We start from the raw sequence: 26,704 nt of genomic DNA, 5'->3' as shown, positions 1-26,704 counted from the left end.
AAGTCTTGCCCCAACACTTCAAACCAGTAAATAGGCAGAGGCCAATGGCTTCAAATCCAAGAACTTAATTCCCTTCAGCCTCCATTATCCCATTATATAAGAGAAACTGGATGGATGCATCCCTTAGTATTGCTATATTGTGTGCAAGATAGTGAAGATATCAAACTCAGTCCAACTGCTTGCTCATCAGGATTCTCCTGTTCTGCCACACTTAGGACTGGCTTCAGGACCTAAGAGAAAGTAGAAGCTTCATACTTAAAAAAAATTGTCTTTAATTTTGATTTAGTTTTTGTATTGTTTGGCTTTTGGTAACAACTTCATTAAATGTACAGCTCCAGCTTGATAAGTGAAAATTTACACTGATGAAAAAGGAGTACAAACAGTTACTTTAAAATTACTAAGAAAAAAATACAGATTTCATCTCATCCAGACAATGCACCGGTCTTTCTACACCAAACCTCTGCAAACATGATACACATTTTAGAAAAATCAAAGGAATGAAATATAAGGAAATGCATACAGTAATGAGAAATTCCATAGTGGACTAGCCAGCTCTTTATTGTTTTCTTAATACAGTATTTTATGAAAAGGATAAAAAAAACTCAGCCAATAGCTGTTTAGTCCAACCACAAAACTTAGCACATATGCAGGCCTAATAATGACAGGACATTTCTGCTTTCTATTGCTGGTTTTTTCATAGAACATGGTTTGTAAAAGTTTCTGCTAAGTAACAGAACACAACTACTACATATATTTGAAGATAATTCCCACAAAAAAGTTTCATCAGTTTAATCAGTATTCATTAGTTACCAGACATTATCATAGGCCTTTACTTGCTCTGAAGTCAATGACAAGAGGCTCATTGGCTCCAACAAGAGTTAAGCTCTCCAAGAATAAGGCAAGGATGATAATTTCTGTGCAGTTTGGAGTCCAATCCAAATGGATTGGAATGCACCTTGAGACTTGTTTGACTACATATTAGTAACACCCACAAAAATCAAACAGCGTTTCATAATTGATCCTGAAACAACATATGTAAAACAATGCAGGTTCTCACAGTGCTATGGAAACTAATACAAATGAAGCTTGATTCATAGGGGTTTTTCCAAGCAATACAAATCTATGATGTTAATTTGTTAATGAACATGTTCTGAAAATGTTATTAGCCATAAATAATTCATGTGTTATGAAACTGAAAAAAATTAACTATTATAAACACATGATTAAAAGAGAATTGATATTTGTGCATACACTTTTTCTCATACTAAATTTCAGAACTCTGTAAACTGCGAGGCATTCATTGTGCTTAACATGGCAGAAAGTTACATTATATGTCTATATTATTTTATTCTGTTCAGTCCTCTTCCCATCAAACATGCAAACACCGTCATCACCATTTTTGGCTTCACTTCAACCAGATCATCTGGGAGAGCATAAATACGAGCACCGATTTTTCGAGCAACTGAAATGGCATACCTTGGAAAACAAGAGAAAACAAATACTGTTATTTTTCTGGCTTCTTCCAATATGTCAAAACTCACAACAACAAAACCAGATTTTAATAGTAGGATATGCCTGTTTAATAGTACTTAGGCTCTACTAGAAAATGGACATTATTGTGAAGAAAGCATGTACCGGCAGATGTTTTACTACTGGTTATCAAAGCATTTATTTTGGTCAAAAACATATGAGGTATGGCAAACTATTAAGAAACCAATTACAGTGCAGTGTTGGTAGGTCATATCAGCTGTGAATTTGACTTCATATCTTAGATTAACTAGAAAAAGAAATAATATTAGAATTTATATTCTATTAAAAATCAATTAATATTAGTGTTATCTTTCTAACAAAATAGTAAATCATGCATTACACTGTGAATTCATGCATTTCCTGCATTTCAGGAAAATATGAAGCATTAATTTAAAACTTACTTGGCATTGTTCAATTTGTCTTGGTAAGAAAGGTCTTCTCTCTTGACCATTTCTGGACGAACTGCTTTTGGTGCAATGGCATCTATTAAATCTAGGACAGGTAAGCTAGTGCTAATTGATCTGTCCTAAAAGAAAAAGACTCAGGATTAGTTTAAGGAATCTGCTTTGATTATTCCATCTTCAAAATGAAAAAAACCCTACAGCACATCTTGCATGCATACTGAAAGACAGGAGCCTGTTTTCTTACTTCATAGTGTGAAGGTTCTCCTCACCCTTTATGAATTCTAATGTTCTTTTCTGCGATCAGTATTATAATGTTCACCGTGCTGGTATTATTATTGCACAAATAGTTTAAATTTATTTCATCAAACTTCCCTCCTTAAGCCCTAAGGAAGCCCTAAGCCCTAAAGAGCTAGGGAGGGAAGGGGATTTTGACAGAAGTTCAAGGGCGAGACTTTCAAGACAACAAAAAAAGATCCTTCCAGGCCCCCATATATATATTTTCCTTGTTTTCTTGCCATGGAACTATTTTCCCCAGTAGTTAATGGCTCACTCTTTCTGTAATATTTCAACTCAGATGGTGTTCTGAGCTAGTGTGAGCAGTCTGTGTTTCATATTTAATACAGTGAGATTCTTAAAAGAGCAATTGCTGTTGCTGCAATCATTCCATCCCAGCTGTCCAGGCAGAGCAAGCACAGGCAGTGCATGTCAGGCTGCAGTGGCTGAGCACAGCCATGGGGCACAGCTGCCTCTGTCACCAGAACTAGGACTGCCAATTCAGGGGAGTCCCACCGAGCCATCACTAATTATACATCTAAAAATACTAATAAAATTCTGCTTCAAGGCATTAAATGCATGGAGTCCCCAAGACCATAAGTCACACCTTTATAATTTTTACTGTTTGAAGTAATGGCAGTACAATAGAACTTGGTTTTCATAGTCCACAGTGAAATATAATGCACTTCTGCATTCTCTTGGTCTGCTTGCCATAGTGTCCCAAAACCCAAACAATGAAAGGCAATATTTATGTAAATATTGTAAAAAATTAGCAGTAAAAAAACAAATACTGAATAGTGTCACTTTACATCAGTACCTCCTTATCTTTACTGGTCAACCAGCAGTTGAATTATCTTAAAAACATCATCTGAATGACCTTAAAAACACAACCAATGTACCCTCAAAGACACAGGCATACTAAAGGCAAGATACTGGGACAAGATCTTGTCATACTTTCTGCTTATTTAATATCACCATTATAACAACTTATGTAGAAATAAGAGAAGCAACATCTCATAAGAAAATGAAGGCTCAAGTTACCTTCTAAAGGGAAAATTAAATATTTTTACTTAATTTTTTATTAATAATGATTTCCTAATTAAAATTCATAATATAGTGAACTCTCAAATATTTAACTTGCGAGGTTCTCCTGTTTTGAATCACAGACACAACTGTCTCAGGTTATAAAATGAACCTATACAAGAATGTTACATTTGTGTGCAATTATTAATCAGCCATTTCTAGAGCAAGAGATTCACACAGAAAAACACACCTGACACACATACGGCTTCTTTTGTTTTGAACACTTAAATAACGTGGAAGGAAAGGTTCCTTTATCAGTGTGTTCTTTCATGCTGAACGGGAACAGCTCCCGTTCCCCCGGCCTGCTGCACATCAGCAGTGCCAAGGACGACACAAGGTGTCGCTGGCCACCCTGGCTCCCTCTCCCGGCTCTGTCACAAGCGAGAACATCCTTTTAACCAGCTCCTAGGAGGAGTGATCATCTGCCCCTGGTATTTCCAAAATCGGTTTTTTGGCTTATACCAGCATGAGAATGCCTATATCCAAAAACTTGGAAAATATGCGACATGCCAGGCCCAAAGACTGGTAATTTCAGACAGAAGCCCCTTTGAAAGTTTAATGTTCTTTTTATTTTCTTTGGTTTTGGGCTTTTTCTTTTGCATCTTACTGCAGTTACTATAAGTTCTTTTATTTGTCAATATATTTGTAAAATACTTTTGAAGATTCAAAGACTGTCAGAAATATTTCCATAAACAATTTTTCTAGTGGATGGGAGAGCTGCTGTTAAAACCAAATCATTAACAGATCAGGTAAAAAATCCTAGGTCCTATTATATGTGGAAAAAAAAAGTAAATAAAATTTATTACCTTGAAACTTATAATTGAAGTTTTCTTATTTGCTTTTGCAAGTGTCTGATTCACCCACTTAATAATAATTTCATCATTGACTTTTTCGCCCTCTCCAAGGTCAGACAGTACATTCAAAGTATACCTTCAATAAAGACAAGAGCCCAAGTTAAAATGAGTGGTGGAACTCAACTTTTCTTACAAAGCCATAAGCAAAGGTAAAATATTACTTCATCACAGTAACAATGCTAAGTACTCCTCATAGGGTACCCTTACCTTCCAAACTATATAGTTCTTGAAATCACTTTTTCACTGGTTACTGAATAAAATAATAAAATAATATCCCAAACCTCGTAATATTGGTAACATCTTCATGCATTTGTTTTACTCAGTACATCATAATAAATACTTTCTAAGTTAAAATTACTCCCTACCATCTTAGTAGGGAAAAAAAACTGAATCACAGCAGTCTGAGAACAAAAACCACTTAGTGTATTGGGATAGGTCTAAGAAAACTAATTTGAGGAAAACATTTGCAATAAAACACTCCTTAATCAAATCACTTTATAGTAATTTTTTCTCACTCAATACAGTAGCAAGATTTTGATTTGATGATACTTATGGTATCTGTAGCTGTAATGGCCTACAATTTTTTACCCTTTTAACTTCTGTAGTGTATGTATCACCATCACCACTGCCTTGGGTTTTACAAATATTTAAATTATTATACTTACAGAAAGATACATGGAATCAACATGAAATAAGGTGAATTCTTTTTACTTGCTGCAGGATCTATATTTTAGTCGCAGTATCTAGTTTATAAGGTTTTAATTGTCACTATAAATTGTGGTTTCAATCACTGCACAGTATGTAAAATTACAAAACACATATACAATTTTATCTTTGAGAACAGGGATATTTAGAGATTTCTCTCTACAATACCAGTTGGGTGACCTGAACACTACCCTTAATTTGCCTTGATTTACAGACACACATGCACAGACACATTTACACACATCTATCATACACTGCCTAACTTACCTTCTCATCAGCTGCCACACCAAAGCCAAAGTCAGAGTTGGATTACCCTCATTTAGATCGTGTCCAGCAATACCAACCAGTGAGAATTTGGCTTTTGTCTTCCCAAGTTCTACTGCATAATTGCAATTCTCAATCTAAAAATAAATTTTGTTTACAAATAATGAAAACATATCAATATTTCTGCAATACAGACATATAACCTATGTGTATTTTAAATTACTTTGGCTTACTGTTACCTACAGTGAGATCTGAAGCTAGAAAGGATTTCCAGTGCAGCTACACTGTGATTAAAATAAAACAGTTTTTACTATAAATGCAATTATGCAATATTCCAATGATAATTTTTTCTACATTTGAGAAAACCAAGTTTCCACTAAGGTTGTGAATAAAATATATTTATATCAAAACTATACTTTGAAAGATATTGAAACGTGTTCTTCTTAAACAGGCAGTAATTTTTATCCTCTACATTTCAGGCTTCACAACAAAACTATGTGAAAGCTTGGATTCTGCAAGTCTTGCCCAATAATAAATATAAAATAAAACTGCTCTGGGAGGAAATGCCTAACAATATAGGAGCATCCAGCAACAACAGCCAGGTCAGGCCTGAAGCTTTCACTTATAAGAGCCAAATCAGGCCATAAATTAAATATTGCTAAAAGGTGCCAACGTTTAGAAACCAAGGCGATATGTGCTGTAACTGCTATTTATTCTTTAGGTAACATCTGAAAAATAGATTTTCATTTTTTTTCTCCCAGGGCTGTCTCAGTAGCACAGAAATCTTGACAACACAGACTGCCATGAGCATGATGGGAGCAGTGAAGCTGGGCTGCCTCCCAGAGCATCACCCACCTTTTTCATGTTTCCTCCGAGCAGGGAGTAAGGAGGTTTGTTGACGTGGCTCCAGTCAACCGGAACACGCGTCATGTCGTACAGTTGGAAGATGATTAAAGCATCAGAAAGGTCACTAAACCAAGAGCAAAACAATGGGCTTCAGCACAAAAGCACACATTGACAATGAAAGTAAGTACTTGAGACTTCTCACAGTGTAATTAAGTTGCTGAAAAATTCCAGACACATAAACAAAAACTGGTGCTGTTCTGTAAAGAAACTGGCCTACATTCCATTGCTTGATTTCTACAGTTATATACACCAAATTCTGCATTTAATTTCATTAGTTTCACAAATCTAACTGAAGCAGTCTCAGTCACTGGCCTCAAATAAATAATTACTTTCATAAGGCAAGCATAGACAAAATAGCTGCTAAGAGTTTTAATTTATTGATCTAGTTTTAGTTCTCTAAGACCTCCCCAAATGTTAAATACTCATGCAGATGCCTACAGATGAATTTTGCTAAAGAATAATCAAACCCAATGAACTTATTCTTGCAAAAGAAGAATAGAAGGAAAAGTATTATTTTCCCATTATATGTTGCATTACTGATAATTCCCATCAGCTACTTAATAAATGAAATTCCCCACGTTAAGCTACCTACTTTACAGAGATCAAAAAACTGAAATAATGAAAGCAATTAGTAAATATATATATACACAAGCAGGTGTTTCCATTTGCTGCCTCAATTTCATCTTTTATTAACAGAATTTGAATCAATTTCTGGCATAATTTGAAAGTGACCAGAAGCATCTAAAAAGCTTGTTACAAAGCCCTTCATCTGAGAGAACACTACGCTGCAGAGCTCCTCAGAGTCTACTGAAAAAATAAAAATTATACATCATAATAAACAAATAACTTTTTAGAAAATGTAATTCGGCCTACAAGTGAGTGAAGGGGGAAGATTTAAACCTTCTTAGGTTTTCTAGTCTATCTAGATTTTGACTAGAATATTTGAGTCAGATACTGCTTAATGTGGTCCTACAGATCAGTTTTGAAGAGGAAACCTAGAAATCAGTACTCTAGTAGAAATACAACTTCCCCCTCTTCTTTCCTTCTTTCTTCCCCTGTTACCCATGGGATGTCAAATGATTCTTTTAAAAAAAAATCTTACCTGTATAAATGATTAACATATGGGCTCACACCCAGTGAATTCATCCAGTTTCTGAAAGTCCTTTCTTCCTTACTTTCTCCTATGGTGACAAATACAATTCTATATAAGTTATTGGGGAAAACACTTTAATAAGCAATGTTTAAATGCTTCTCATATCCCTCACCACCCCCCTCCCACCCCAAAAAGAGTTCTTAATTTCCCAAGCAATAGTCTATACTACAAGGCAATCCTATCCAATTCAGATCCACTCAGTTCTGGGCACAGGGCAGGGGGACTACATGGAGTAGTGTTATTATACTACATTTATCTGAGTAAATACAATTTGATAAAATGCAGAAATATTTTTTTGTTATATTTCACATAATTAATATATAATGGAGATGATTAATAATCATTTCCTGAAACTAAAATGAGTGGAAACTGCATTCAACAGTTTGAGAGAATAACATCTTTTTATTAAAGTCAGTACTAACACACAAGGGACTAAAACTCCACTCTCCCCTCACAGAATTTGACAGTATTAATTTGCAAAGGGCCTCCCTCCCCTAAGCAACAGATTTCTTTTGTTTTTAGTTCTTTGCACTGAAAACATGGAGAGGCAGTGTTGTATTGGTTAACTTTGTGAAGCTATTTATACTGCCAAGGGGGGCAGTTATCCTCACAGTTTTAACCAGCAATTCTACTTACAAGAACTGCAGAAAATTCATTAGGAAGTAAATCCCAACCTTCACTTTCCTGCCACAGATTGCGTTTATTATTGCAATCACGAGCCCTAACCTAACTCTCTTTCTCTATAAAGTTAGAGCTTGCAATAATTCATTAATTTTCTACATATAACACTACCTAAATTTTAACAACATCTCCGTAGCCATCTACATGTGAATCAGTGCCGCATAAGCTGTTTTCTCTTGCATCAAAGAGAAGCAATTGAGAAAATATTTAGCCTGAATATGTGAGCTTGGAATAACCTCACCACTTTGTTCCCCTGGGTTGATAATCCACAGTTAAGAAAACAGCGAAGATGCTGAGGAGGCAGAAAACCCCTCCAAACAATGAAAGAGCAGATTTCTCCAGACTGAAGCACAAATATCTAAGATTTTTCTCTGCTGTTTTTGTTTGCTCCTTAGAGGGTAACAATACCATGTTTGTCTGACAAGGTGTATACAGTATGAAAACTGTCTCATTTAGTACTACAGTTCTAGGCTGACTAGAGAATAATGAATATTTTTGTAAAATGAAGCTACTTTGTAAACGTATTTATCATTAGACTAGAAAGGAAATCTCCTTAACATTATCTTTTCATGCCTAGACCTATGTCATAACATTGATTTTTAGATGGAAGCTGCCATTTTAATCTAGGTCTCTTACCCTTTTATACAAAAAGCTCTGGACTTCAGAAATTTCAGCTGTACTTTACAGTTTCTAATGGAGTAAATTTTATTTTTAAATTTTCAGCCACCTTACCAGGCTCTTTCCAATTATTATGAAATAGTTGATATTCATCTTACTGATACATTTTCTAAATTATTATTTTTTTCATATGCAATTCAAATTAGTGTTTGTTTCAAATATTTACTTGTAAAAGTAACCACAGAGCTACTGATGAAACAGAAGAAACAAAGAAAACTACCACTCTGCAAGATCATCAGAGAGCTTTGTTTCACATATTTCTTGCCACATTAAAATTTAAAAGATCACACTATGTGACAAATTTATTAAAATATCATTTTTCCATTTAAAAACAATCATAACTCAATAATTATATATAATTTAAGTTTATAAAGAGTATCTTTGACATTATAGTATTTTGAAGCAAGCGCCTTGTGGTTTTTTAAATGATTTCATGGTTACTGAGCTTTGAGTTGATTTGCAGTACCTAAAATACTGACTGCAAAGTGCTTTTAGGAACACTTGTCCATTACAAAGACAGTACCAAGGTTATTTAGTGAACTCTTATGAAACAGCATAGCCACAAAAAGATACTCAGCAACTGCACTCAGACTGAGGATTTTAAAATGCTTGCTTAAGATTGTCAGGAGAATCCACAGTAGCCAAGCAGGAGCAAGAGCATGCAAGCTGGGCAGGGCCCTTTTGGAAAGGACCCCAGGAACTAAACCCAGCATACTATATTTAATATGCCACTCTAAACAAATCCCTTTATCATGCAATACAGGAGTGTTCATAAGTTTTCCAGATGGCTGAGAACTGACCATTTTTTTTCTCTCTATTCTTTTATTCAAAATATACCTTGTGATCCTATCAGGAGCATATCTTCTGCTGAGTGGGGCAGCAGATAGCCAAAATCATTGGAAAACTGCAGAAAGGGGGCAGAGCTACACAAAAGAGAGAGGAGCAAATTTGGTAGTATCCTTTATATTTATTGCCATCTCTTTTTTGAGATCATTACACTGTGGAACTGAGTGGAGAGTAGCCATAGGGAGGGGATGAAGAATCCAAAGAGCTCCGAATAAATCTAAGATTATCTCTGCAACACAACTGAGCTCAAGATACAGTTGCACCCAAAGTTCAGCCAGCCTGATTGGGAGTACTTAACCCTCTTGTGGTGACAGCCATGAAGGCTGCCAATAATCTAAGCAACAGCACAGAACATCTACACTGGGGACACAAGTCCCTCCTCTTCCTCCCCCCAAGAACTCAGCTTTCTTTGTGACTTTGACTCCAAATTGCTGCTTTCCCCACAAGCCAGGGGCTCCTTGGATCAGCAGCAAAGGTGGTGCAAGAACTGAGCTCAGGACTGCCCTCTCCACCCCCACACAACAGCAAATGTTCATTTTGCTATGTCAGTATTCCTGAGAGTCACGATTTCATATTTCAGGGCACATCACCAGACGTATTATCAGGGCAGATGTCAGTTTATGCACAGCATTAACTGTCTTAAACTGAAGAGGAACAGCCACACCACGCTGATCAGGTGGGACAGTCCCTGAAAAGATGGAATTTACGCAGGAAAATGAAAACTTTCCGGAAGCTCTACTCACCCACACATACCTAGAGCTTGACATCTCCGTTCATGGAAAGCCCTTACTGGCTAAACCCTCCAAAATACCTGTATGGCATTTGACTTACTGCAACTCTTGCCCTCATTTTATATGCTGTGGGGTTTTTTCCTTCTCTTTTACTTATGATGGCATATTAAAACAATAGAAAAATGTAAGAACAATGCAAAAAATCAACCAGAAAAGGACAGAGATGATTAAACAATAGGGAAAAAAAAGAACGAAAAATTGCAGAATAAACACTTTTATGGAGTACAGAAAAGTACTAAATACAGTACCTACATTAGGAGGGGTCAAATCTGCATTTCATGAAGCAAAACAGGAAAGCATTATAAATTATGAGTCAGATTTCAACAGACAATCTATGATGAAACTATAAAGAAATCAATGTCATATTTTATAACACTAGCTTGAGAAAACATCAGTATAAACACAGGACTTAATGGAAAACAAACAATACATTAACAGGAAAGAAAAACCATTAACAATATTGTCTTTGGGCTGAAATAACTATTTTGATGGTTTAGATCTACTTGACATCACGGGAATTATTATTTGAGGGCAAAAAGGAGTCATCTACTTTTCTTTGAACAGATAACATTGGCATGGTTATCCATCTCTAAAATATATACTATAAATACTAAGTTAAATTTGGCCAGTATTTATAATTACAAAATCATAGTCTAGCATTCAGTTGATTGTAACTTTTTAAACTGGTTTGGCTGAGACTTTCATCTCCATCTAAATGTTTCAGGAAAGTCCAGAAACTAATTCAACTGGTTTTTCCCATGCCATTGAAAACTCTTCCAAATTTAACCAAGTTTTCAGTATTTCAAATCACACCAGCGATTTTATCTTCAGAGCAGAGAAGCTGAACTGAACATATTCCACCTCCACACAGCTCCTGTATGCACTTCCAAGAGCTGACATTTCTAACAAAACTGAAGCAGAGGAAGAGCAGACCTTTCCTTCAGTCATTTGTCCTGGCCAGCAGGGACTGCAGTGACTGGGGATATCACAGCTGAAAAGGGAAGACAAGGTCCTGTGCTCTACAACCTCTATCACAGCTGGCACCCAGCTGAAGCTAGAAGAGCAAGAAGCCGGAAACAGGAATGCTCTGAGGGATACAAGATTTGTGACACAGGGATGCAGCAGCACAGACAAATCATGAAAAAACAGGAGCAAAGGAAGATGGACTCACCTAGATGGAAAGGAAACCTGATAGGAACAGTAAGAGGAAGGCACGAGAAGGCAGTGCAGAGGACTATGTGAACATTGCTGATGATTCTCCCGAGTGCAGCACCCCTGATTCTCACACTCCTTTGAGATCAGTGAACAACTGTGAAATACACTGGCAGGAGCCATTCCATTATCCTAGAATAGCTGGTCCACAGCAAGGCCAACAGCCAAGGATTGCTACCAATTATCCCTTTATGTCTGGCATTAGAGATCTGAACTGGACAGTTAAAGGCCAAATTCCCTGCCATGACAGGATCTATACAGGCTGTTGATGCAATAGATTTATATAGGCTGCTGATACAGAAGCCTTTTTTTAAAAAAATGTTTCCTACTTTAAAAGGCAACAAACATACTCACACATATATATAAATGCACTATGTGAAAAATACTTTCAAAGACTATTAAAGTTGCATAATATAGCACTTCAAGGAAAAGCTAGAATTTGTACATCAGCTCAAATATAAATAGCATGGAAAGAAGCACGGGAAACCAAAAGGAAAGTAGGACAGTTTTTGCTCCTGCAAATGGATGACAGAAGGTTATTCAGGAATGACCATTTGGTCAGGCTAACACAAGTGAACAATATACACACTCCTGGGGTTTTCCACTAAGGCTTCTATTGGCTGCTAGTAAGCAAACACAGGCACCAGCACACAGGGATCCTACATCACAACCTAGAAGGAATACCTAAGTAGAAATCACTACAAATATTCTAATACTAATATTCTTCTCTTCCATACAGTTAGAAAGTTGAGTACCTTCTAATAAATTGAGATCATAAGATGAATTGTCAGGCTTGTGCAGGGCTGGATATGTGTTAAAGAGATTTGCAACAAAAGCCAAATTGAGCTTAGGGTTGCCTGCAACCACATCAGCTGGAGTTACAAACTGTCTGCAGCCCAATTTATCTGCCTGTTGGAGCATGTATTCAGCCCTCCTCAAGTCATTTTTATCCTAAAAAGAAAAACAAACAGAAGTTAATTTACAATTAAGTCCAGTACTCGATTTTACTGAACCATCAGGTAGGGAAATCTCTAAACGACCCATGTCAGTTCCTCCCTCATTCTGCCAATGCCTGAGCTAGCTCTTACAGCCCATGACAATTCCCCTCTGCCTTCTACTGTCCTTCACTTCTGTGGCTATCAGCAGAGCATTCCTCATGAAGCACAGCAACTGCAGCCAGGAGTGTAGAGATTCTATTTCCATTTCCAGGCTGTTGATTCCCATATTCCTTATCCTCCTACATGTACCAAAGGTTCACCATCACTGCTTTAAAATTATATTCTAAAGTAGTTCCAGTAAGAGTTTGAATGCTTCCAACTTGCTGTCCTTTTAATATTTTTTTCTCTTAATCATCATAAGTTGGCAACTTATGTTTTCTTCGTTAGTCCTTATTAGTAAAATACTGGTTCATTACAAAATGTGATCATATGAACTGTAGGAAATTGCATGGACAAAATTTACTTCTACTCTCACTCTCAAAAAATCCCAAACAAGAGTAAACAAAGCAAACAAGGAATTTAAGAGAACTGAAGCATGTAAGCAAACAATCATGCACATGGGTTTCATGCTTATAATGAATAATGAGATTCTACTGTATATTCTGATTAATATATAAGTATCTCAGGCACACAGTTCAACTTTGCAGCAAATGCACTCCCAGAATAATCCTTCCAACAGGCATTATGAAGCAGCTTAGACAAGTGCTTCCACATCAATGTAGGCTGGTTTTAGACCCTCTGTCCCTTTACAACTTAAAGCTTGATGGATGCCACACTTTGCTGCTGGTTATTGGAAGGGCTCACATGTTATTTCTAAATGCTGTTTGTTTAGAGGAAGGAACAAAGGTTTGTAAAGTCTGTTCTTCCTTGTCTGAATTCCAGAACAGGAGAACTGAGCAGGATGCTGTAATATTCATGTTGGACGACCCAAGTGAAAATCAATATACACTACTCCAAGTGAAACATAGCTGCAAACTTTTGACTGCAGGATGCATTATCCTGTTTCAGCAGCACTGTAGAACTTAATCAAGCTTTTGCTCATTTGAGCTTTTGTAACACTGAGCAATCTGGCTGAATTTTTGCACACCTTAGGAAACAGAAGAGGATTCAGGGATAACCTGGTCACCAGATTGTTGGATACATACACAGAGATCTCAGAGAATTCCAGTCTATTTTTACATTTCTGGATACTTACATGAAATCCTGTAAAGTCAATTTTAATAGGCAATTGTTCAGGGTCATCTCCTTTGGGTGCAATCTCATTTAATAAATGGTAGTATGCTCTTGAATCCTAAAACAGTGTAACAAAAAAAAAAAAAAAGCAGCAAGTTTGTAGCCTTTCCTAGATATTTATTACTTTAATACTCCAATCCAAAAGCCATAGGAGTCAAATATACAGCACCCTAATTTCAGTAAATATGGATGAGGTCATATAGCCATTTTACTACCCTGTTTCACACAGAACTTACTTAGCCAGAGACAGAGAAAAGGAATATCTGCTAATTATTCTGGACAATGCTGGTTAAATTTATTCTGCTGAATATTAACTGCACTGTTGTAATTAAGATATTCATGGCAAATTTATGTGGTCGCCCACAAAAAGGATCAATTTTGCAGTAACAAACTAGAAGAAAAAACAAACCCCTACTAGTTCTAGAAGTGCTTACTACTTCTCTTAAGCAGCATATAATTTTTTTTAGCAAAGTAGCAGTTTTCATATAAAACTCTAGTTACAGTCTGCTTTAATAACAGCCTTCTTGGCAGCACTTGAAATGATGTAACTTGCTGAATGGTGCAGCAGATAGCCAAAACCCATTAAGGACATGGTTTTCTCCAATGAAAGGAGGTCTAACCACCTTAAGGCAGTCTTCCTCCTTTGCTTTCCATTTTAAAAAGTTGCTGTGTTCTCTGCTCAGCTGGGCTACTACAGTGCTCTGCCTGCCTTTGCAGAATGACTGAAGAGAGAAGGAACCTTTCAGCCCCCGTGGCAGTCAGCTGACACACCAGCAAAGCACTGACTGGCAGTTATTAGGCAGCTTGTAAGATGGTGCAAATTATCCTAAATAACTCTAATAGACATTTAACAACATTAGAACTTCCCTGACTATCAGCTTGTTGGAAATGTTCACTTTGCACTGTGATATGATAATACAAGGGATGAGCAACTAAATAGGATAGAAGAGATCAAATAAATGCTCTTTCAATGTTGAAAAATGCAGGATAAACCTGCAGTCAGATAAAGCAGATTACTATTGTATCTAAATTCTTCTGATCTGACAATTTTTTTCTATGCACTGTGTGGTTTTTATACCACTGAGTTCAATTATGAGAAGAAATAACTACATACCTTAATGTCTTGGCTGAAGTTAGTGATTTTCTGCCACCCTGCATTGGCCAGATGGTAATTCACCCAGCGCAGCAAGAGGTCTTCTGGGGAGAGCTTCATTAACTGATCCAGCTCTTCCCCTTCATTTAGCAAGGCAATAAGAGCTAAAAGCAAGTTTGAAAGAAAGCTGAAATCACTGCTATTGTGGTCTGAGCTAATTCCAAGGGGAATTAGCTATACCTGGCATTACTCTTACCTTCATTTCTGGAGATCTCAATATCAGCAAAAAGGCCAACTTTAATGATCTGCCACAGGAGTCCCAATACCAAGTGTGGCTTTCCTTCTTGCAAATCTTGTGATCCAATATTGACAACTGTGCAGCCAATGGCAGATGCTGAGTTCAGAGCCAGGTTTAGGTTTTCCTATTTGGAATATTATCATTGAACAAACTTGGGAGATTGTATTTTTAGTAAAATTATTCATATTAAACTTTGGAAGAAATAATGCATTAGTTCAATGGCTTCCAACGGAAAACTGCACTCTGGAGGGTTTTTGTGAACTACCTTGCATCTTACCAAAATTTAATGAAAACAATGACAGTGTTTAATATGGACCCACCTAAAAATTGTGGGCCACCTTCTGCAGCTGGGATTACTGAGGAATATTTTAATAAAAATATTTTTTGTAATTCCTAAGTATCAGTGCTGCCCAGTATGCACTGCATATGCATTTCATTGATTTGTATAAATATCAGAGGCTTGATCCTGAAAAACATGTTCATATGGAATTCCTGCATGGAGTCCTGTGCAGGATACTACTGACATCACTGTCATCCCATCTTAATCTTACACATTTATTCAAGCAATTGTTAAACTGTAATTGAATGAAGAGCATAAGAAAATCAAGACAATTCAAAACCCTGACATTCAAAGTAAAGCTAGTGATTGTCAGAGATATTGACAAAGATTCCAAGAAAAAATAGCTGGCAGCTCTCATCAGTGTTACTATTTTCTTGTGTCATATTTCACTATCTACAGAGGCAACATAACACATGCAGTATCATCTTTGCTGACAAATCTTTTTCAAATAAGTAGTGATTACAAAACCCACATGGAGGATTTAGAACATAGAGTGTGGTTTAACTTTTCATATTTTAACATCACTGCCCAAAATGAAGTCTGCCATTTAGCTGAGGTTTTTGTCAACAGTTTTTTCTCATTGCGTCTGTAACTTATGGATCTACTTCCCTTTCCAGACCTGTTTTCTTAAACCCAAACTAAGTTCTTAAAAACTGTTTCTGTCAAAATTTTCTGACTTCATACACAATTAAAATAGATCTCCTCATCCTCTGTCAAAGCTAGTCTCTAGTATTGTAAGTGTATCATCCTATCACAGAATATACAGCCACAGAGATACTTTCTGCATGGCTAAAATACAACCTGGCTATCCACTCAAAGTCTAAAATTATTTTCTTCAGGTACTCAGTAAGGCAAAACAAAAATAGCTAATAGGGAAAAAATTAGAGAAAACAAGAAAAAACTTTTTTCTGTAAATCATCTAAGAAATAGGAGAATACAGTAGAGTTTATTAGAAAATACAATCTCATGCTTCAGGATTTTTTTACTACGTATGATTTTTAATATTTTTTTTCTCCACCAGGAGAACTGTCATTAAAACAGAAAAATACTTTACTTTTTCATTTGTGGCAAGGTCCTATCCATGCAGTACTTACAGAAATAGTGAAAGGAGTGAGCTTTTTCTTATTAATAGCCCTTTCATCAATTGTATCTGGTTGTGAAAAGTTGATCATTTTGCTAAGAAAGAAAAGTCAAGAATTTATTCAAGCTTCCATTTCTCAGAAAATATATTATTTGGTTATAAAATCCTGACACTCAACTAGCTGCAAACATTTCTGACAAGATAAAAAAAAAAAAGACCATTGTCTAAATCTCCACTCCCCCATTAAATAACTGCACATTCATTCAGAATGCCCCAGATAATATATTGCATCTTCCTTTTATAATTTATAGATCATAATCTATAACTGTCAAAGAAAGCTCCTGAGATTAAAATGTAACCAAAGTAACTTAAATGGTCTCTACTGAAAAACTGTAGTATAATCAGTGTATTTCTGTAGTACCTTGTATCTTCGTGGATCTCAAAGACTAATTCACATCAATACTAACAGCTAATCCCTTGTTACCATGGTGTGTCAGTAGGTACTAGTAATCCACTTTAACTAGAAACTTACAGCAGACTAAAGTTAAGGGACCTACTATGTGCTCTATGTTTTGCCATGGATTTCATTCAGATTTCTGTTCCTGATACCCCATTACTTAATGACTGTAAGTAGTAACTTTAAAAATATTTTAAATAGTCAATTTTTGAAATTATTTCAAGTAATGAATTAATGAACTGTTTAATTATCTCCTTTATAAACAGCCTGCACATATCTGGCATGTATAATTATGGGTCTGAAGCGGAAAACTGCTTCTATAATGTATCCACAGAGTCACATAGAAAATATGTTAAAAATCACATTTCTATGGGCAAACAAATGAAATATTTAAGACTGGGGTGTTGATGTTAACACCTGTCTAAAGTTTTCTTATGCACGTCACTGTGATCAGCATTTAACCTTTGAGATGAATTTCCTTCTCATAGCCATGGACTCACCAAAGAAGGATGCCATCTGCAAGGGATTTAAACAGACTGGCATCTGATGGGTTCATTGGTAGGAGGTGCTTACAGTCTGGGTCATCTTGTAGAGCTTTATTTATCCAATTAACAAAAGCAACTTTTTCTTCCTCTGAAAAGAAAGACAACATTAAAGATGAACATTTCCATGAAGACATACTAGTAACAGCATACTTGGGTCAAAGAGGTTCATCTGCAAAAAAAACCCCTTAATTTCACAGAGGTCAGTTATTAAAAAAATCAGTCCAATGAGAAAGAACACAAAAAATGCTAAGTATAGATTGGCCTTTCTCCCATTGCACACTCTAAGTACCTGGTGATTTTCTGAAGGATAACATGAGTATCATAGGAACGTCTTAGAGAAGGTGTGTCCTCAAGGTTGACTTCAGATTTGGTTTCTCAGCAATTACAAAGAAGGGGGGAAAATGTCTCATCTGAAATATGCAACATCTCACTCCATGCACTGTTTGCTCAAAATGCAGTGTTTCATTCAGCCTTCTGCTGGACTTTAGAGACTGGCAGCCTTCTGAGACTGAGCTGAACTGCTGAGCTGTCTTTAGCTTTGAGAAACTTAATAAGTTTAATATCTCAGTTTTAAATTCTCTTTCATATTCAGTGCATAATTTATTACTATGTATCTAGGAAAGCTTATTTGGGTAACAGTCAATCAAGTCTCAGTACCCAAATTCCCAAAGACTACAGATGGTATTCACCTCACCTCAAGAAGCACTGACTCACTACGCTTCTTTCACTGTCAATGGGAAACAATGTGAAATTCTAGAGCACACTTCACCTCATCATAAATGAGATGCTGGGTGAGGCCAGGCCAGGTGAATCGTGCTCTAGTGGGGTTTGTTTCTCTCAACCAAAAATAAAACTGCATCTAAAGAATCACTTCTGATGCCCTACAGGCATCCTTTGGGATGGAGCATATCCCCTGCTTTAAGGATGTACCAGGTATAGCTGGTGCTGGAATCCTACTGAAAAAGAGGATATTGCCACCTTTGGTTAATCAAAGTAAATCTTCCTCAAATACAGAACCTTAACACAGTCTGGGACAACACAAATTCCAGACTTAATCAAAAAAGTTGCAATATTGCTGACTGCAATATGATCCTAGAAGGTGGTGCACACTCTGGCTAGGAGCTGCAATGCAATTAGACACAATTACCAACTTAAATTACATGCAGCAGGGGAAGGTAGAAAGAAACAGATCAAATATTAAAAGCTGCTTCTTCAGAGAGAGACAGTCTATACAAAAAGCATGTACAAGTGAACAATTCCATGATGCAGAGACAGCTGAGGAGGGCAGTCCATCCAGAAAGGCTATGTGGTAGTTTGTTAGTGGGGTTTTAGTTCATGTTAGTTAACACTGTGGAAATGAAAATGAGGATTCATTCATTTTTTTATCTGAATATAGGAATGAGTGTCCATTAGCACATAATGAAGGCAAAAACCTGACTAGCTTTACTAGAAGTATGCCAAAGGGGCTATTTCCTCCCCCACAAGGTGTCAGTGCTTGTTTTCCTCTTTTGCTCTCACACAGATGCCCAACTTGCCTCCAAGTGCAACTAAGAGTGAAACTGAGCAACATCTGAACAGAGATAATAAACTATCACCCACACTTATTTGTCCATCTCCACATGCTTTTGCTGTGTTAATTTGCTTTTATTGCCAACAGTTTCCAGTTAGGTTCTGTTTTATCTATAGAGCAAATTCAAAGAGTCTTCCTCCATGGAAAATTTGCCCATGTTTAATTATTTCTTACCTGAATAAGAGTGCTGTGTCCCCTCACTAGATATTGCTGATGTTCCTCCAATTGCTGTAATACCTTGCTTTTTGTTTATTGATTTTCGGAAAGATTTGCTAACATCTTTGCTTTTCAATTCCTGAATTATCTGAAATTAAAAAATAGAAAGCATTTTGTGATTGATTGTTCCTTCAAATAACTGTTAAATCATGTAAGTAGTCTAGAGTCATCAGTTAATCTGATTGAATTTCTTTGATACCTATAATGACTTCTGTTCTAAAAAGAAATAATTACTGTTTGGATATCTATATCTATACTGGATATCTAACATATTATTTCACAGTGAATACCTCTATTAAGCCATGCTATCTAAAAAAATAGACATACAAATATCTACACAATTTTTCCATAGATATTTTGGTAAACTGAAGAACACAACTAAAGATACACACATTTTTGATGATGATAGTATATTTTTCCCACTTATTTCCCCACATGTTTTGCATGCAAAAGGGTCTAACATGACAGTTAAACATGCCCTTCCTTTATCAAGCTAATACCATTTTCCACCTGCCTGCAATGTAACCCACATTGAATATATTAGTATGTCCTAGGTTTGCCCAAATACTGCAGAGGTCTCAGACTGACAATGAAGTATAAGACACAGTTAATACCTGGAAGCAAATACTTGCATGTTTAGAATCTCAGAAAGATCAACCCCTAATTCAACAAGCAACCTCGTGCAATTAGCAGCAGTACTCTAATTTCAAAACAAAACATCATCATCCCCAAGCACCCACAAACAACAGCCTGGTAAGTTCTTGTTTCTTTTAAAATGCACCAGTGAGCCATTCTCATTAGAAAAGCCTAAAGCTTTGAAATCTGCTCAGTGAAAGGGAAAACTTGTACCTCACTCCCAGTAATAAAGAGCCATTAGTATAGAGATTAGGCATAGTGAAGCTCTGCTAAGAGCATTCAGAGGCTGCTATCCAATTGTCTGCTCTTTTGGCAGAGCGAGGGCTGACCCAACAGTGCCTACAATATGTACTCCTTCCCCTCACCTTGGAGGAAACAGAAAACAACACTGATTGCAACTACTGTTCTTTCACATGCTGCTGAAATCAGAACCATTAAATTAAATAAGAGTGTGAAACATAAAAATTAGAAAATAATCATATAGGATATTCTAGGTTGTCAGAGAAAATTCAAAATAATAATTATATATAAAAATAGCACTTAGTTGTAGAACTTAATAATTCTCAATAGATATCAAACAGTAGAGAAACATCCAAAGGAAAGGTCTTACAGAGACAAATTCTTCAAAGTTGATTTTCCCATCCTTGTTGCTATCGGTCACTAAAATGATTTTTTCTACGATCTCCCGGACTTTGTAACCAGGCAAGGGCAGGCTTGCTTCTTTAAACAGGTCTTGAAGCTCGTAATCACTGACATAGCCACTGTTGTCAATATCTGTAGAATGAAAGCACAAGTTGTTATACTTGTGTAAACTCATGCATATTCATGTACTAAGGTACGGTAACTGTTAAGAATAAATGAAGCATGATAAACACAGTTCTAGGAGATGAGTGTTTCTTTGTCTGATATAGGTAAGTAGGTATGAAGGAATGCTTGTGGATTGGAGGCATAACTATCTAGGACTTGTGCCATCTTGTTATATGCTTTCTCAGGAACTATCTTCTGATCCCAGAGCACTGATAGAACGAGATAGCAAATTTGCAAATAGTAAAGAGCAAGATTTTCTTATTTTTTTTTAAGACTCACAACAAAACTATCTATAAACACTCAAGTCAAAGGGACATCAATTAATATATGCTTAGTGTAATATTAAACCATTTGCAATCAGTAAGCTCAAATCTGATGCATGTTGTGATTAGAAGAGCTCTATGAATGATATATTTGTAAGAAATTTAAGAGAACATCACAATGAATCAGAAACAGAAGCAGATGATGTGGTCACTCCTCTGACTTGTCAAGGTGCTCCCACTTTTATTTTTTTTTCATTTACTAGTTAAAAACATCTCTTCCTATTGCATCTAGTATCAGAACTCAGTCAATAATACCAGAGTGGATGAATGTCTCCCATGGCAGAAGGGCAAGCAGAGAAACATGTTTTCATCCCCAACCATCATTAATTGCTATACAGTAATTTTTTTTGTAATCCATACTACACTATGTAGCTTCTGTACAGCTTCATAAGGCAGCCACATTTCACTGCAGACAAAAGGCTAAAAATGCAGGGTAAAAATAAAAAAAAATGTGGTTTTGATACTATCAAAAGTTCACAAATCAATACACAAACTTGATGTCTGCATATGCATTAATTCATCCAGTGGCTTGCAGACATGTAAGACCATACATAATAACAGGGATGCTCTAACCATCAGAGGACATGCTCATGGGCTCACTCAGATTACCAGCTATTTTATTTCTCTAGGTTCATCTTTCACTGAGGGTAAGTTTCCATGATGACAAGCTGAGAGTTAAATAAATGCCTTCTCTCAGTTTACCAATTTAGTTGCAAGTACTTTATCCATAAAGACATAAGAAATGTGAAAAAAATTAAAACCAATCATGCTTAATTTTTATGTTTTACAGAAAGCATAAGGAAAAAATGGTCTTCATGGAGTAGGAGCAGTACAGACAATTCTTCAAGCTGAAATAGGAAAAGATGCAGGCAGAGGATGGAGAAAAAGAAGGAATATAGATGGTGAAAACCAACATATAGAAAAGCTGTCAGACAACACCAGTGAGTCTCTAGCTATGCTAACATCTCTTAGTAGACTGATAAATGTATATAGTGCTCTTCTCCTTGGTCTGTCATCCCAGCACCTGCAGGATATAAACTACTTGAGCTGTAGATGTCCTGATGACTGTTTAACAGCAACTCATGAATTATATTCCATGGATGTATCTTACTCCCTGTAGAATTTCTACTCTTTGTTTGGTCTCAACAACATCCTGAGTCAATGGGTTCATTGTTCTATTATTTATGGTAAAGTTAGTTTTTTTTTAATTTTAATTTCCTGACTCTACTGGGCAGCATGTGATACCTGTATTGACATAACCTAAGTAATTCCCTCTTCACTTCTTCATACTACTCATGGTCTTCCAAATCTTCCAAACATACCGCTTCCCAATAGTTTCTTTACCAAGTAAAGCCTCCTAATATTTAAGAGTTCTTGCCTAAAATGATCCTGTTCCCCCCATCATGACTGATTACAATCATGGTTGTTTGATTTTGTGAGCAGCACAGTTACACATCACCCCTCAGTAAATAAGAAATAAAGCAGAAATGAACATTCAGCAGTGCAATCTGGAAAAAAAGGGTTAGCTGCTATATAATTTCTTACACTTTCTGTGTGCTCTGATTAATCTGTAAACATCCTCTCAAGCATACAAAACTGTACAGTTATTTATTAACACTGGTGTAACAAAGTTGATCTTTTTAACAAAAGATCAAAAAATCTCCAAGTTTAGTTCTCTTAAAACATAAAATCTGATTGAATAAATGAAATTATTAGTTCAGCAAAGCATGCAAATAAAGCAAAAACCAAGTGTCAGTAATCTAACATGAAAATATATAACACCTGAAGCTTAATCAAAAGTTTTTTCAGAAACCTGAATTTTGAGACCCATTATGTAGGAATACGTAACAATAGCACATAAAATGCTCCCACCCTGCAAGAAAATGTATCTGTTTTCAGTGCTGAAGTTGAAAGAAATTAACACACTTAGTTCCAGTGAAAGTAAGGGCTCTATGTAGACATTCTTTTTACATTTTTTTAGATATTACTGGCAATACAGAGGGAAAACACAGTCTGATCAAAACCAAGTGATCCATAAAGATTTCTTCCCCAAATCCTTAACAGTTTTGCCCTAAATAAGGGCATCCTTATGACTCCCTTATTTAAAACATACCTATTTTGCCAAATGCTTCTCGTAGCTCTTCAAGCTCTTCACGAGAGATGGTAGTTATGTTGTTCTCCATCTTCAGCCAGCAGAAGTGTTGTCCTCAATTGCTAATACCTAATAATAACTATAAACAGGTAAGATATAAGGCAGGCTGTAATTCCAGACACATAGAAGTTACTGATCTATTCAACATGAGGTACCAGACCTGAATGAGACATCCAGGCCTGACACACTTAAAACGTTACAAACAACACTTTGAAGTACATCAGATACCTAGCAAATCTTTTCACTGCAATAGTGAGTGAAAATTCACAATAGCAGCACCTGTTTATATACATTTGATGCTTTCATTTGCATAGAACAAGCACTGGCCAGCAACCTACCTCCATTGCTTGAGTGGTTTTCCAGCATTAAAATCTCCTCACACTTCAACAAACAATTTTTGGAAACATTAATTTCTAAGTGAGATGCAGTATCATTGCCAAGCAGTGGCTAGTGCTGGAATCTAGCCCTGCAAAGCACTGAGCACTCCAACATTTACACAACATAAACCTCAGTGGGACACTTCCAAGGACCTGCCCACAATCTGTCAGTGAACACCAGGGAGCCCTTCCATAATTCCAGGAGGTACCACCAGCTGAACTCTACCACTCTTCTGACACCCTGCTGTCTCCTAACACTGTCAAGGAGCTGAATGAAGGCTTTTACTGAGCAAAGATTGGATTCTCAATGGGAGCCTTTCTCTACTGACCTCTTAGAAAAGCAGAACTAAACTGAAGGCACCTTCACAGGGATTGATAAACTCCTATGAAAGATTTTGCCTCTTATCAAAGCTTTACTACAACAGGATGACTCAGATTTATTGGTAGTAAGTGCAGCTTTGTAAAGAAGCCCCACGCAGTTGTCTCCACACCCAAGTTGAAATTTGCATTTGTCATTTTCCACCGTGCAGCGCCACTGGCACGCACAAGGCAAGCCCAGGGCAGCACAGCCCTGCCTGCACTAAACTCTGAGCAGCACCTGGCTGGAGACAGAGACGGAGCACAGGCTGCTGCAGGAGGGGTTGTGCCTGTCCTAAACGTCCACATTTCATCTTTGCTTTTACTATATAAGCCAAAAGTGGCAAAAATCCACCTCACACAAATATTTTCATCAAAGTTGTTCTAAACTTGCCCAAGTTTTCCTTCTGGTTTAGTGCTTTTGTTTAGGAGCAAGAAAAAATATATTCCTAGAATGACCAAGCTCACAATAAATATATTCTGGTCTGCTAAATGCAGCTGCTTCTTCTCCAAAAATCCTGAATACCAGCAGAACAGGACTGTTACCCACTGGACAAGAGTCTAGAAGAGGAAAGCTGACTTCAACAATCAGTTTTAGCATGAATCATGCTGGATGCCCTTAGGAAAGGCTGTACTTTTGCTTCCCCACCTTTTGTGGAAAATTTGTCTTCCTCAATGCTATATAAACAGAGTTCTTAAACAACAGTGGGTTGTTTTAAATAGATCTTGTCTACTTTACTTGGGTTAGTATTTTCTGTGTCTTCACTGGGACTGCTCCTGCGGGTCACACAGGATATGGCCTTGAGTGTGGGTGGCAAGTTAAGTCTTTTTCCTTCATGTCACCAGATCTTATTTAAGTACTAAAATCCTTCTTACCTGTTTTGCTAAGCTTACTAATAGCATGTACCAGTGTCCATAATCAAAAGAAAAAAAAATTAAAATATATATTCAGAAAAAACCCTTCACACAGATATTTCTGGAAGTGCAAGTACCTTCTCTGGGAACCTGATGTGGCAATTAAAGAAATAATGAACTGTGGAAAAATTGATGACAAAAAATAAAACATTTAAATGCAAATCACTAAGGAAATTTAAACGGCTCCAAATCTAAAAAAAAAACCCAAAAACCAAACAGATGACACTCCTCTGAAATACAGAAATGGTATGAAAAATCATAAGTGAAATATTTAGCTATGCAAGTATAAAAGGCAACAGCATTTTTGCTGGCACCATTGAAGTTAACTATTTACCATTATCATGACTCAGATCTTATACATTTCTGCAAAGTTGCATAAAATTAGTTTCCCTCTTGCCCTTTTATAATTGATAATTCAGATTTTCCATCATATTCTATTTCATAAAATAGCAATCTTTGATTTCCAAAGACGTTGATTATTTCAGTTACACAGTAGAAACATCTGTTCTTGAATGAAGCAGAAAAAGAAAGCTAATAACTGCTCTAAAGAGACAGCCTTAAATAGCCCATGATATCCTGACAGGGTAAATTATCTGGTCAATTAAAGGCAGAAGTGCTGCAATCATGGTTCAGGCATTCAGGAGAGTCAGAGTTCGAACATTCAGAGACAACACCTTAACTAGTCAGACATTACAGACAATTCCAGCCCACAAACAGGGACCATCTATCTAAGCTAATAAATACCCTGCACACCCAGACTCATCACCAGCCAAGATGACTCAGGGCACAGGCAATTCTGACAAGATTTAGCCTCCAGAGGTATCTGGGTCTTGGAACTACGACTACCTGTTCAAAGGTATATTCATTTCCAGAGAACATTTCTCTGTACTCTGAGGGTGTTCATATGACACTTAGATTTTCTGTAGTCTCCACCTACAACAAACCATTTCCTCCTGCTCCAGGACAGGGTAGGTACAAACGCTGTTTTAATGCTGATGAAGTACCCTAGATCCTTTCTTTAGTCCTTGAAAATATGTTTAGTATGAACTGACAATATTTATGTAGCCCTAGCCTGCTTCCTATGCCTGCAAGGCTTTTTCAATCTAAAGATAACTCACTGGACTCTGCTGGAAATCATCCACATCCAACATCAGACAGACACAAACTACTGTTCGTACCATTGTGGTATTTCTTTGTGTGCAGAGGAGTATCTATGGCTGAGCAACCACAAAGGATGGAGCAGGTCAAAGAGAGCTCCTGCCACATTTTTGACCTGTTATCAAAGCTGTCAGAAAAAACAGAGCAGTTAATTGGCAATCAGGCCCAATAGTTGTCTCCATCCACACAGGCAAGTGGCAATTTCTTTTCCAGTTCTTCATTTCAAATTCTGTTTGCCTCATTTCCACACGCAGCTGCTACTGCAGTGACAATGGAGTTTAGAATGCTGACTCGAGAGCCTATTTTCTTTTGTTGCTGTTCTTTTTGTCTGCATCAGGGACACACCTCCTCCATCCCTGCTGCAAATACTGCCTATTGCTGCATCATTCTTAAAGCTCTTGTCTCTAATTACAGCCAAGAGAGCATCATTTGCATATACAGGTTGTGCTTTTATATCAACAACCAGCTGGTTATTACTATGTACTATCTATAATTACAAAACATGAAATTCTCCTCTTATTTGGCTTTGAATCTGCTACGGATTTTAATAGGAAAAAATCCCCCCAAAACACAGTTTAACCTGTAGTATTCCTGTGTTAGTTATCCAGGACTCCTCAAGTCCATGTGATGAGAACAGGATAGCTTTCAGGCACTATTAGTGTCTTTTAATCTCTCACCAGAATAAACTAGGAGTTCTGTCCAGTCTCAGTGAGAAAATAATGCATTGTAAGGTATAAGACACACAAAAAAAACCTTTAAAACAAGAAT

At 36.7% G+C, this 26,704-nt stretch overlaps 1 protein-coding gene across 1 annotated transcript; it reads right to left on the bottom strand.

The window, feature by feature from the left end:
* Positions 1-255: 255 nt before the first annotated feature.
* On the bottom strand, positions 256-26,056 carry PLS1 (plastin 1). Its single transcript, XM_066557100.1, has 16 exons — positions 25,957-26,056; positions 23,091-23,208; positions 20,458-20,621; positions 19,170-19,299; positions 17,381-17,513; positions 16,437-16,518; positions 14,961-15,126; positions 14,726-14,868; positions 13,574-13,669; positions 12,136-12,331; positions 7,122-7,200; positions 5,969-6,083; positions 5,117-5,250; positions 4,097-4,220; positions 1,932-2,056; positions 256-1,476 (listed from the first exon to the last, which is right to left on the bottom strand). The coding sequence occupies exons 2-16, from the start codon at positions 23,158-23,160 to the stop codon at positions 1,341-1,343; spliced, it is 1,893 nt and encodes a 630-aa protein (XP_066413197.1). The 5' UTR covers positions 23,161-23,208; positions 25,957-26,056; the 3' UTR covers positions 256-1,340.
* Positions 26,057-26,704: the final 648 nt, after the last annotated feature.

The sequence above is a fragment of the Molothrus aeneus genome, chromosome 10 (genome assembly GCF_037042795.1).
Source record: "Molothrus aeneus isolate 106 chromosome 10, BPBGC_Maene_1.0, whole genome shotgun sequence".
Classification (NCBI taxonomy): domain Eukaryota; kingdom Metazoa; phylum Chordata; class Aves; order Passeriformes; family Icteridae; genus Molothrus; species Molothrus aeneus.
This window is presented reverse-complemented; position numbering and strand designations above follow the sequence as displayed.